This window comes from Rhopalosiphum padi, chromosome 3 (assembly GCF_020882245.1).
Source record: "Rhopalosiphum padi isolate XX-2018 chromosome 3, ASM2088224v1, whole genome shotgun sequence".
NCBI lineage: Eukaryota > Metazoa > Arthropoda > Insecta > Hemiptera > Aphididae > Rhopalosiphum > Rhopalosiphum padi.
Genome location: NC_083599.1, coordinates 17,507,235 through 17,519,598, shown reverse-complemented (window position 1 = coordinate 17,519,598; position 12,364 = coordinate 17,507,235). Strand labels below are relative to the sequence as shown.

The 12,364-nt window shown below is 29.3% G+C and overlaps 1 protein-coding gene across 1 annotated transcript; it reads left to right on the top strand.

The window, feature by feature from the left end:
• Positions 1–4,111: 4,111 nt before the first annotated feature.
• On the top strand, positions 4,112–10,087 carry LOC132924372 (E3 ubiquitin-protein ligase UHRF1-like). Its single transcript, XM_060988652.1, has 12 exons — positions 4,112–4,647; positions 6,092–6,277; positions 6,333–6,544; positions 6,613–6,962; positions 7,032–7,218; positions 8,055–8,274; positions 8,339–8,550; positions 8,627–8,770; positions 8,940–9,096; positions 9,171–9,437; positions 9,507–9,605; positions 9,682–10,087. Exons 1-12 carry the CDS (start codon positions 4,498–4,500, stop codon positions 9,826–9,828), a joined length of 2,331 nt encoding a protein of 776 aa, XP_060844635.1. The 5' UTR covers positions 4,112–4,497; the 3' UTR covers positions 9,829–10,087.
• The last annotated feature ends 2,277 nt before the right edge of the window (positions 10,088–12,364 follow it).

Genomic DNA, 12,364 nt, shown 5'->3' with positions numbered 1-12,364 from the left:
AGTAATAATATAATATATTAATATACGAGTATATCCTAGACTGACAAATCATATCCGTCCAGAATCTTTTTCGTGTACAATGATACCTATCATTGCATTCAAATTAAACACATCCATTTTAGTGACCTACTCTCCATCTCTACTATACGTCTATACAGCAAAGCGATACCCACTTGCACCTTTTTTTATAACGAATTTATGAATGTTTTCCAACCCGTTTATTCCAAAATATTATTTTCAATAAGTACATAAAATGGATAGTGATAACAATTTTTCACTTTTCATTCAATTGTTTGCTCTCTTCAATACAGAAAATGAATAATTTAATTTGTATACAAAATTTGACGAAAACAATAGGCCGAATTTGGTATCTGAATTACGGGATGGATTTCATTCACTGTTCATTACAAATACGAATTAGCACTGTAACAAATTATTATTATAATTAAAAACAAAGTTGAATGTAAACCCAAAATATTTTTATAAGCGTCTACGGTCTGCAATTTAAATTTATATGAAATCGCATATTCACATTTAAAATGACGATTTTCTTATTTTATTGTAATTCAAAAATGAATATAACCGTAAATATTTGAATATTTAACTATATAAGTATTTTCTAGATATATGATTTTCAAAATATTTTGGCTCTTTTTGAGCATTCATAGATAATACATACTTTGACATTTTTAATTTTTTAAGTTAATTTTGAGACTTGAAAATTGTGTGTGTTGATAACATTTCTATTTGTAAGTAAAATGGCTTAAAAATGTAATTCAACATTCTTCATAAATTTTCCTTAAAAAATTTTAAAAAGGGTTTAAGTTAAAACGTATCAAATTTGTATAGGTCCTCCAATTGTAACTTACTAACTTTTGAAACTTTTCATCGAATAAGTCACTTCTGTAATAAATGTGCCAAATTTGAATTCAATGATAAATATTCAATCATTGCATATGAAAAACTACTCAGGAAGTCAGGACAATCTGTCAGCCTAAATAAATAAATAATATTGTTGACATTTTTGAGTCATTACCTACTTACGGTACTGCCCTAGAGGTGGAGAATAGTATAAGTGTATAACTTGCATGTAAGTTCAATGTTCATGCTATAAATAAGGTGTATATTGTATTCTCAGACATATAGTCAGTAGCGGATTCCGATAGTTATATTATATTATATTTGTAAGACCTGACATCAAATCCTAAATATTATGCTTACAAAATTATATGTGGTATGCTGGTATGATATAAAATAAATAATAATGAATCGCGGAAAAAAAAGTCCCGAAAAAAAAAATATTATTCTTGTAGGTACTTGTACATTTCTATAGTAAGTTGTGCTTTGTATTTTAGTGTATAATGTATAGGTAGTGTTGTAATGTTGTATATATAACGGAATATACGAGGCGGGAGTCAACAAATACTGATTCGACAAAAATTAATTATTAAATTGTCAACGACGATGACGGAAACGGAGCGATCGGGCAGTCGTGGTGTGTTACGGCTGACAACTGTTTTATTAATTTTTCTAATATCTTTAAATTATTTCGTTGTGTTATTATATGTTTATTTTATTTCAATTAATATAACTTTGTTTTTTTTCTCATATCGAGGTACGCACCCAAGCGTTTGTGGCGAGGAAACACTTTAGTAGAAAATAGCAAGACACTATAATACCTTATTTCTCTTCCAGTACTCGTTATCGTGGTCAGTTGAGAAATAGTACGATTTTGTCCAGGTTAAAGAGATCTCACTCTCAAACATCCAGTACTCGTTATCGTGGTCAGTTGTTTGAGAGTAAAGCAACCTTAGAGTTGTAACGTATAAACCCTGCGAGGTCTTATTAAATTGTCCTTTGCGTAGTACTCGTTATCGTGGTCACCAAAGGATTGTTGAGTAAGCGCTCACCGCAGGTGTCGATACTACTTGTTTGACTGTTTGGGAATCGGATACCGAGATACCTATTTTATACGTAAACCATCGCGTGACGTATACGACAGTAGGTATAAAATATATTTGTTATCTACCATAATAACTATCATAACCCATATATTATGGCTTAGTTATGTTCAAATCAGTTTTTAAAAAACATGGACACTTCATAGAGCTGTATTTTGAACACACCCAACGAAGAAAATTAGAGTATTCTTTGTGAAAATTATACAAAAATCTCTTATGCGCAACCTGAGGGTATTTTTTGTTAGAATTTATTAACTTCAACTCCATTTTTTTAATTTTAACTGCGAAAAAATATAAAATTTAAAAACAAACGTATGAACGAAATTACGAAACGATACGAGGTAACGATACGATTATATGATGTCATCCAAAAGACTGGCAACAGTCTCATTACCTATATTATGACTGTGTGTGATATTCGAAAATGGGGAATTTTCTAGTGTACCAATTAATATAGGATCAAAATATATGGCTTATGATAGTTATTATGGTAGATAACAAATATATTTTATACCTACCTATACATTACACACTAAAATACAAAGCACAACTTACTATAGAACTGTACAAGACACAAGTACCTACAAGAATAATATTTTTTTTTCGGGATTTTTTTTTCCGATTACCAAAATAATATGGTACTTTCCTGTTATACGATACTACAGCTATTTTCGTGACCCAAGATTACCTCCTTTATCGCGACTACCACAATTAGGTGTACGATATCCACGCGCTGCGTTCTAGCGTAGCAATTCACAATTATTATATTATCTATTATAGTATTATTATATATATATATACACAGGGTGATTCAAAATTTATGTTACAGCCATTTTAACACATCGATATTCAAAATAGAGAACAATTTATGGTACTAAAGTTTTTTGATGTAAAAACATCTATAATGATTTTACAACACTAATATTATTACATTTTTTTTTATATATAATTCGTAAATGTGGCAATCATTATTTATTATTTTATTGTTTTTAGTGAACGTACGCCATATATTGTTTTGTGTAATACATAGGTATACATTATAGTCATTATACATTACAAATGATTACTGGGTATTTAAATCCTTTTTTTTGTATATATAATTCGAATATAGCCATCCCAACAATACCTACTGATTAAAAAAATATCAAAGAATTGAATATGCAGGTGCATAACAAATACAAATATAAATATTAAATAAAATTAAGGTAATCTGTGATAATAGGAAAGTGTGCACATTTTGGTAGTCTTAGATAACAGAATTGTGGTGTTTCACATGGGTTTCACAAAACAAGCGTGGTAGTATTATATAACGGAGGTAGTCGCGAAAACAGCCGTAATCTCGTATAACAGGAAAGTACCAATAATATGGAAAACTTTAGTCCTCAAAACAAATCCTAGATCCACCACTGCGGCACTGCATAATAAAATAGTGCATAATTGGGTGGGTAGTTTACGAAGTCCTCCATAGAGTATATTTAGGAAAATTATCTGAACCCACTATATCTAAATGGAAAAATTCGTAATTACTCCGTTGTATCTCATACTAATCGGCACTGGGTACATATAATCATAATCGTAATAATACAAATACCTAATATTTGTTACAATAATATCGGTAGACTAAATAAACAATAATTATAATCATTAAAATATATTATTAACGAATTTGAAACAATGAATCAACGGTGAGTTAATGCCAGTAGTTGTCTCGGACGGCTCGGACATAATTGGCCCGTTAAATCCGACATTAGGTATAAACTTATGATATACAGTATACACAATACACATACATTATATTATAAAATATCGTGATCTCGTATTTTTATCTTTCAATTTATTATGAGGCGCGAGCGCGAGTACGTACCACGAACGCGATATCGCGTTGTAAATGTTGTAAATATTATTTTATTACTCTGTAACGCGTTCTATTGCGGTGAGCCACCGCGCCTCACTCCTGCGCTGTCGACAGCTGCGTCTGAGACGGTTGAGTGTCGTCGGCTCGTCGCCCGTCGACGTCGTTTACGGGTTTTTCGGGTATATTAATAGCGAAGCGGCTAATCATTAGTTCGTAATAAAAATATTATCTATAGTACATACACACACACACACACACACACACTTATACACACGATAATCATTAGTCGTGCACTTGTTAAAATTGTCTACACAGCGCTAACATCGATCGGCGGACGGCGACCACACGAATCACGATACAGCTCGTACGACTTGTGACCGTTTACTCGTTCCAAAAGCTGCGTTTGATAACGATCATCGCCGTCGTCGATACTCGCGTGCTTTCATAATTATTCGTCAGACGCGTCGTTTGTACGGGTACTCTCAGTTGTCGTTTCACGCTAGTTTTTCCGACTAAACTCAGTCGTCCACGTCGTAAAAACGCGTAGAACCGAGCTAAGCGATTACAAGTCGTGATTTAAACACGCGTGCGTCTCGATCGTAGCTATTAAAAGTACGTACACCGCGTAGAGAAAACGTCATTGTTGGCCAAGAATAAAAGTCGTCGTCGTCCGTCGTCGTCATGCACGTCCTAGTGAGGATGATGAACACCGGCGTGTCGGTCGCGATACCCACGTCTAGGACGACGAAGATCGGCGACTTGAAGACACTCGTCGAGAAGAAGTTCGACGTCAAACCGGAAAACCAGCGATTGTTCTTCGCGGGCAAACAGGTGATTATCCTCAACCGCTCGTCGTGTTGTTCGTCGAGCTGTAAGCATTTTTTTTAATTACAATTTTCAGTAACGATTTTCTACGACTGAAATTGTTCATGTTTTATACATTTTTCAATTTTTTTTTTTTTGTACAAGAGTTATGTACACGAATAGATGACCTCCATCATGCGGGCGTATGCCGTAGTCACGTTTCCAACTTCACCATATACTCTGTAATAATAGTATTAAACATTTGTAATATTTAGTTTTTAACTTCCTGTAATAAATATACTGTATTATATAATATAATATATAGGTATATGTAGGTATTATGTAGGTATGTAATGCAAGAATGCAAATGGTATTTGACAATGCATGTATCTATTAAAGATTTAATTAATTCGAAATTCTAATTTTTTTTTTAATTCATAACATTTTTAATTTATGAAATATATTAAACAGTTAGTATTTTAATTTTATAAGTAAATTTGTTAATTTTTTGGGTATAAATGTATAGTTAATAAATGGTCTATTGTTTATTATTTAAAAAAAAAATAATTGCAAAATCTATATGAAAAAAAAATTTCAAAATTTTCATGAAAATAATAAATATATATATATATATATATATATTGTATTAATTGTTCTAGACTTTGACCTCCCATGCCTTACGGCTTACACTAAGGTTTATTACAATTAAATGAAAATGTATTTTATTGAAAATTCGATGACTGATAGTTTAAATCATAGGCAATTTCAGTTACCCCAAAAAGGTCAATTTAAAATTATTTTAATTCAAAAATCAATAAATCTTGAAGGTTGAACCATAGAGTTAAGGCAATAATTATTTTAGTTGATCAGTGATATGTCAATTATAGCTCTTGTCAATTAGTTAATAACTAAGAGGATGCAACATTCTTGTTGTCTCCATCTTATAAAGTTATAACAGCAAATTTCTGAAAATCCATTAACTCTTTTAAGCTTAATATTACTATTCAATTCAAAAGTAAAAATATTTAAAGAACCTCATTAGTTATTTTTATGTCTTCATTTTGTAGCGAGTTGTGAATATTTGATAATTTTAAATTGTTTGTGCATTTTTAAATGTTAATGCCTTGTTTAAAGCTATTATATTTTATATATTCTTCATTTAACAGTATTTCATTTCTCTAAATTATATCCTCCCCCCATGAAATAATTTCGAGTAACGTGAATAAAATTGTTTTATTATGTTGCTGTACAATTTGTATTGCTATATTTTGTAAACCCTCCCCCCCCTGAAATATTTTTTTGTATACGCGCATGTGCACATTTCTGTGTTAAGTTTCTAGATTCCTAAATCAACTATTGACAACACCAATAATCGATATTTATTACTAGGATCATTAAACTGTTTTAACTTAAATAACGCTCTTAACATTTATTTTAATAATAGGTACCTCATTTTGTGTGTATGTTTCAGCTTGAAAACCAATATAGCCTCTTTGATTATAGTATTAATATAAACGAAGTAATACAATTAATAGTTGTAGTATCTGCTACTGAAACTGACTCTACAAAAAAATCAGAGTTAAAGGTTCCTAAGAATTTAGAAGATGAAAAATGTATTCAAAGTTGTTCTACAGCCACCAGTTCTATAACAGAAGAAGTAAATATTTTATAATAATAAAATCTTCATATGCTATTACTTTTTTTTATTCTAGGACAATATAGAGGATATTTCTGAGGATATTTCTGAGGAAAGCAAGTATTTTAAATTAGGCGATTATGTTGATGTACGAGATTTTGAATATGGTGTATGGTACATGGGTAAAATAGTGAAGATAATAAAAGATATATCTGTAGGAAATGAAGAAACTTCCTCTGATAATCAAGAGGAAAATGATGGACTTATTTATTTTGTAGAGGACGTAGGGTATGTCTTTTACATTTTTATTTAAAATTAATTTGTATGTTTAAGCCATTTAAGTATTATTTATTTAGAGCCCCTAAGGACCCACCTACCAAAGTTACATTGAAAGATATAAGACCTTATTCTACTGAAAATTTGCCATTTGATCAATTGAAAGTCAACGATATAGTTCTTATGAATTTTAATTCTGAACATCCTAAAGAACGTGGTTATTGGTATGACGTGGAAGTAAAAAAGATAACAGTTAATAGACGAAATCGAGAAGTAATAGGAAATGTAACGCTTGGATCGAATAAAGCAGTATTGAATGATTGTCGATTGATGTTCCTAGATGATATCTTAAAAATAAAACCACATAAGTTAGTTGCAGAGAGGACAGAAGAAGATGATGCAATTATGCAAACAAAGCCTTCTGTTGAAAGTAAGAATACAAATTTTAACCAAATTTTTTCATTAAAAAATTATTAAATAAATCTTTTTTCTTGAAAAGGAGCGAGAGCTTTGAGTTGTACTAAATGCAAAGATAATGTTAATAAATTATGTTACGACTGTGGATGTAGTATTTGTGGTGGCAAGCACGATGAAGATAATCAGATAATGTGTGATGAATGTAATGAAGGTTTTCATACAACATGTCTTTCACCACCTTTGACAGAAATCCCTAAAGATGATGATTGGTAAGTGACAAATGAAGAATTGTAGGTACAGTACTACAGTAAAACCTATACATAACGGACAATCAAGGGGACCAAAAAGTGCTTGTTATGGATAGGTTTCATTGTTTTATAAGTAAAATTAGAAACATATCTTTTTAAGGAAAAATAAAAATGTACGTATATTATATTATTTTATTTTACATATACCTACGTTATAAATTTAATTTTAATATTTATCAGCAAGTTAATAAATAGACACACTGCTCGACTCTTTACAATGAATAATGTTCACTTTTTGTTTTAACTTGAAAGATTTATGCGGTATGTTAAGTGCCATTGCTAAGAAAGATATATAAACTCTGACTACAAACTGATAGAAACTGAATAAAAACATTAGAATTACTTATGGTTTTTTTTTTATATGTATTAATTATTACAGTTTATTTCTGTTTAATTGTATCTCAACTTCATAAATTCAATAGATAATCACGATTAACATTATCAAAATCGACTATAATGCAATGGATCGTAATCTGTGTTTTCACATGTAATTAATTGTGTTCTGTATTGACGCTGTTTCTTAGTTCGCATATTTATAATATGATATCACATTTAGATTTGAGCCAGGATTTTTGTCCGTTATAGTTATGATATCACTGGGGTAAAATATTAGTGTCCGTGTCCGTAATACAAAGAGTCCATTATAGACAGGTCGAAATACATTGGAATGCCTATCATTTTGCCGGGACCTGATATTGCCCATTATATATATGTATCCGTTAAGTCAGGTTTCACTGTATTAACATTAATTCATTTGACTGTTATGAATATGTTAATGTGCAAAATACTTGTATTAGGTATTGCCCAAAATGTAAAAATGATGAAAACGAAATTGTAAAAGCTGGTGGAAAATTGAAGGCTTCAAAAAAAAAGACATTGGCGTCAACATCAAAACGTGATTGGGGAAAAGGTATGGCATGTGTTGGTAGAACAAAAACATGTAACATTGTTCCACCAAACCATTTTGGTGCCATTCCTGGTGTTGAAGTTGGCACTACATGGTTATTTCGCGTTCAAGTAAGTTTTGGCAAAATCTCTCTTGGCGCATATTAAATGGTTTTTTAATATTGTTGTTCTTAAGGTATCTGAAAGTGGTATTCACCGTCCACCAGTTGGAGGAATACATGGCCGTGATAATCAAGGAGCATTTAGTATTGTATTGAGTGGTGGTTATGAAGATGACATTGACAATGGTGATGATTTCATGTATACTGGTTCAGGTGGTAGAGATCTATCGGGTAACAAACGCACCGCTCTGCAGAGTTGTGACCAAGAATTGACACGTTACAACAGGTAATTAATTATTGCACAGTACAATTATTAATTAAAAATTTGTCAATCTCAATTATTATTATTATATTTATTTTAGGGCTTTAGCTCTTAACTGTAATGCAGAAATCAATGATAAAAAAGGAGCAACAGCTGTGGATTGGAAAAAAGGCAAACCGGTTAGAGTTGTACGGAACTATAAACTTCATAAACATTCCAAATATGCACCTGAAGTGGGCAACCGGTATGAATACTTTATGTTTAAAGTAATACTTATAAATAAATATAATTGATATGCAAGAAAAATTTGCATCCAAACATCAAAGTGCTCAATATTATGTTAATTAATAATTTCAAAACAATATACTTTCCATTATATAAGTTTGATTAATGAGAAAACATTTATTTTAAAGTTATGATGGTCTTTACAAAGTTGTGAAGTATTATCCAGAAACTGGAATATCTGGATTTATTGTATGGCGCTTTGTATTGAAAAGAGATGATCCTACTCCAGCCCCTTGGACAGCAAAAGGCAAAAAGCGTATAGCTGAACTAGGTCTTGAAATAATTGTGAGTTGATTAATATTAATAAAAAATAAAATATTTAACTATTTATTCAGTTATTTGTGTGGTTGTTTTATTAGTATCCAGAAAATTATATACCACCTACTGAACTTGACAATAAAAAATTACCGGGGTCTAACAGAAAAAGAACACTACAAGACACTGACACTGAAAACAATGAATTGGATGGAAATTTACCTAAAAAGAAAGATGAAAAAAAAGACTCTGTAAAAAAACCAAAAATACAGTATAAACTAGAAAAAGAAGGAGAAGAATTTATCAAAGCTGATGCTGCCAATAAAAAATATTGGGATGATTGTAAGGAGTTGTTGAAAGACGGCCAGAAAGTATGTACCTATTTAATTTTTGATATTGATAATTTTGCTAACAATATTTGTAAACATTATCCCATTTAGGCATTTTTGGATAGAGTTGAAGAAACTTTTATGTGCATATGTTGTCAAGATATTGTATTTGAACCAATCACATTAGAATGTTCCCACAATATTTGTAAAGTAAGTTTGTGACTAATATTTATTTTTTGTTTTTAAAAATTAGTTTTTTTATGGTTTTTTTTTTTTTTTTTTTTAGGGGTGTTTGAAAAGATCATTTGCTTCTGAGGTTTACCAATGCCCATCATGTAGAGCTGAGTTGGGAAAATCTTATCATATGAACATAAATACTTTATTGGCGACTACACTTTTGTATTTCTTTCCAGGATATAACAAAGGTCGTTAATATTTTACAAACAACTTTTACTATGTTTATTTAAAAAGATGGCATAAAACATTGCTTAATATAATTTCTATTAATTATCTCAGTAAAAAAACATGATAGATCAGTTATTTATTTACATATATTTTTTAGGTTAATTTATTCATACATTTATACATATTGATTTATTTTTTATTATACTTGAAAGATAGACTAACTCTTTTTTAATTAAAATGTCTTTCCATAAATTTTGTATTAATGGTCCATTAAAAGTTTTTTGATGTTTATTAATTTTTTTTTGGAAAAGACTACATTAAATATTAATAATTTTCTATTACTATGTTAAAAATCAAAAGATTAAATAAAATATACTAATAAAGTAAAAATTTTAATTATCTTTGATTTTTTAATTTAATTATACAAAGTGTTTAAGATACATTTTGGATTTAGGTTTAAATAAAGGAATGATTTTTTTCAATTTAATACAATCAAAATGTTCTTAAAGCTTAAAAACTATTTTTTAATTACATCCAGAATTAATATCTATATTCTATACCAGCGGTTCCCAAACTTTTACGACTACGGCACCCTTGAGAAATAATTTGTGTTTTGTGGAACTCCCTTCTTTAAATAATTTAAAATAATAATTTTTAACAATATAAATAATCCAAATATAATATAAAATAATTTTCTCAATAATCACATACATCTGGCAGAACCCTTGAGGTTGTCCCACGGAACCTAAGGTTCCGCAGAACACACTTTGGGAAACGCTGTTCTATACAATATCTTCAAAATATCAACTGTATTTAAAATTTAAAAAATTTAAAATTATTATTAAAGTGTATTGAATTGAAATTCCACAGTACTGGTTAAATATAGATTAGAATGTCACATTTGATAATAAAGAATTATAAATACAAATTCATATCCAATGAAAGAGAATACATTTTTAGCTAAATTATTTATTATTTATTTATTTATATTATATTAATTTAGTGTTACCAAAATTCACAACTTTATTTTCTTAAAAAATGCTTGTATATTTAATGAAGTTTTATTTTACATTTAGCTGAACCATAATAACAAGCCACTTCCTTTCCCGGTATACTTTTCTCTCATAACCATAATTTAAAATAAAAAGATGGGCAAGTGGGTAACGCTCTGCTGTATAGTAGTGATGGAGAGTAGGTCACTGGTCACTATAATAGGTGTGTTAAATTTGAATGCAATGACAGGTATTATTGTATACGAAAAACGATTCTGAACGAAGACGATTTGTCAATCAATGATAATAGAATATAATATAATAGGATATTTTATATTATTACCTATATTTAAATTGTAATATATCGTTATTTTACGCGATTTCGTAAAAAATTAAAATTCGTACGCTCATACATTTTTTACTATATTAACGCTTGAATTTTTATTTTACACTTACTTGAATGAAAACTTATGGATAACCTTGTATTGGGTTTTTTAACCTTAGGTATAAACCAAAAAAATTTTATGAATTTTAAACTTTAAAATTCTTTGCAAATTTTCGCGATTTCGATATATTTCGTAAACATTTGAACTTTAAATGCTTATAAACAAAAATTGTGACTTAAGATTTTTTATTTTTTTTTTTTTTATTACAATAAGTACAATTTATAATAAACTTTGTATTAAATTTTAAAGATTTTTTGGATTGCCAAATTTTTTTTATAGGCATTTCAAAAAAAAAACTTAGAAACATCGAAAATTTTAATGGTTTATAAATAGTTACAAAAAAAATTCTAAATATTTTAAAAATTTAATCGTAAATAGATAACGCTAATATAAACATTTGGTGAAAATTTCAAGTATTTACAATGTTTCGGTTTTGAGTTACAGCAAAATCAAAAAATCGATTTTTGTCAAAAAGTGTTTATGCGTAAAAATTCCCGTTTTTCCGTTATTTGGGTGTTTCCTGACGCTTTTGAAAACCACTGGAAATTTTTTATTTTGACCCCTCCCCCAAGTACCAACTAGATGAATTTTCCTTTTCACAGAGGGGCTGAAATTAAAAATCAAAGCATTATTACTACTTCAAAACGTGATGACAAACACAAAAATAAAAAAAAAACACATCATTGTAGAATCAATACATTCCTCACTCCGTTCAGAATCTAAAATAAATAAAAAAATATAAATACTAAATATATATTATAAGTATTTTTTTGAAAAGAAAATAATTACCACGAATAGCTATTTTATTCAATATATCTATAGTTTTTTATTTCGACAGTTTTTGAGGTTTAGTGTTTTGTTCACTTGAATAAGCATATTCTTCATAATCTTCCTTGCATTTCTCAACTACATCAATAAAGTCTAAATCTGCCAAGTACTCGTCTCCATGATTTTTACCTTGCTCTATGGCATTATAGTCTCTGTTAATATATTTCCAACATAACAACATATAAAAGTTCCTCGTGGTATATCATTTAAACAGCGTACACCTCAACCTTTTTTCTCTGTCTTAAACAACTTACTGTAAGTTATTAGGTATTAATTGTTTTGTTGCACAACACGATTT

Excerpts from the sequence above, each read along its gene's own strand:
- LOC132924372 (XM_060988652.1), top strand. The coding sequence starts at position 4,498 with ATGCACGTCCTAGTGAGGATGATGAACACCGGCGTGTCGGTCGCGATA. Across the intron at positions 6,545-6,612 it reads TATTTTGTAGAGGACGTAGG|AGCCCCTAAGGACCCACCTA; the intron begins GTATGTCTTTTA and ends TTATTTATTTAG. Across the intron at positions 9,438-9,506 it reads TGTTGAAAGACGGCCAGAAA|GCATTTTTGGATAGAGTTGA; the intron begins GTATGTACCTAT and ends TATCCCATTTAG.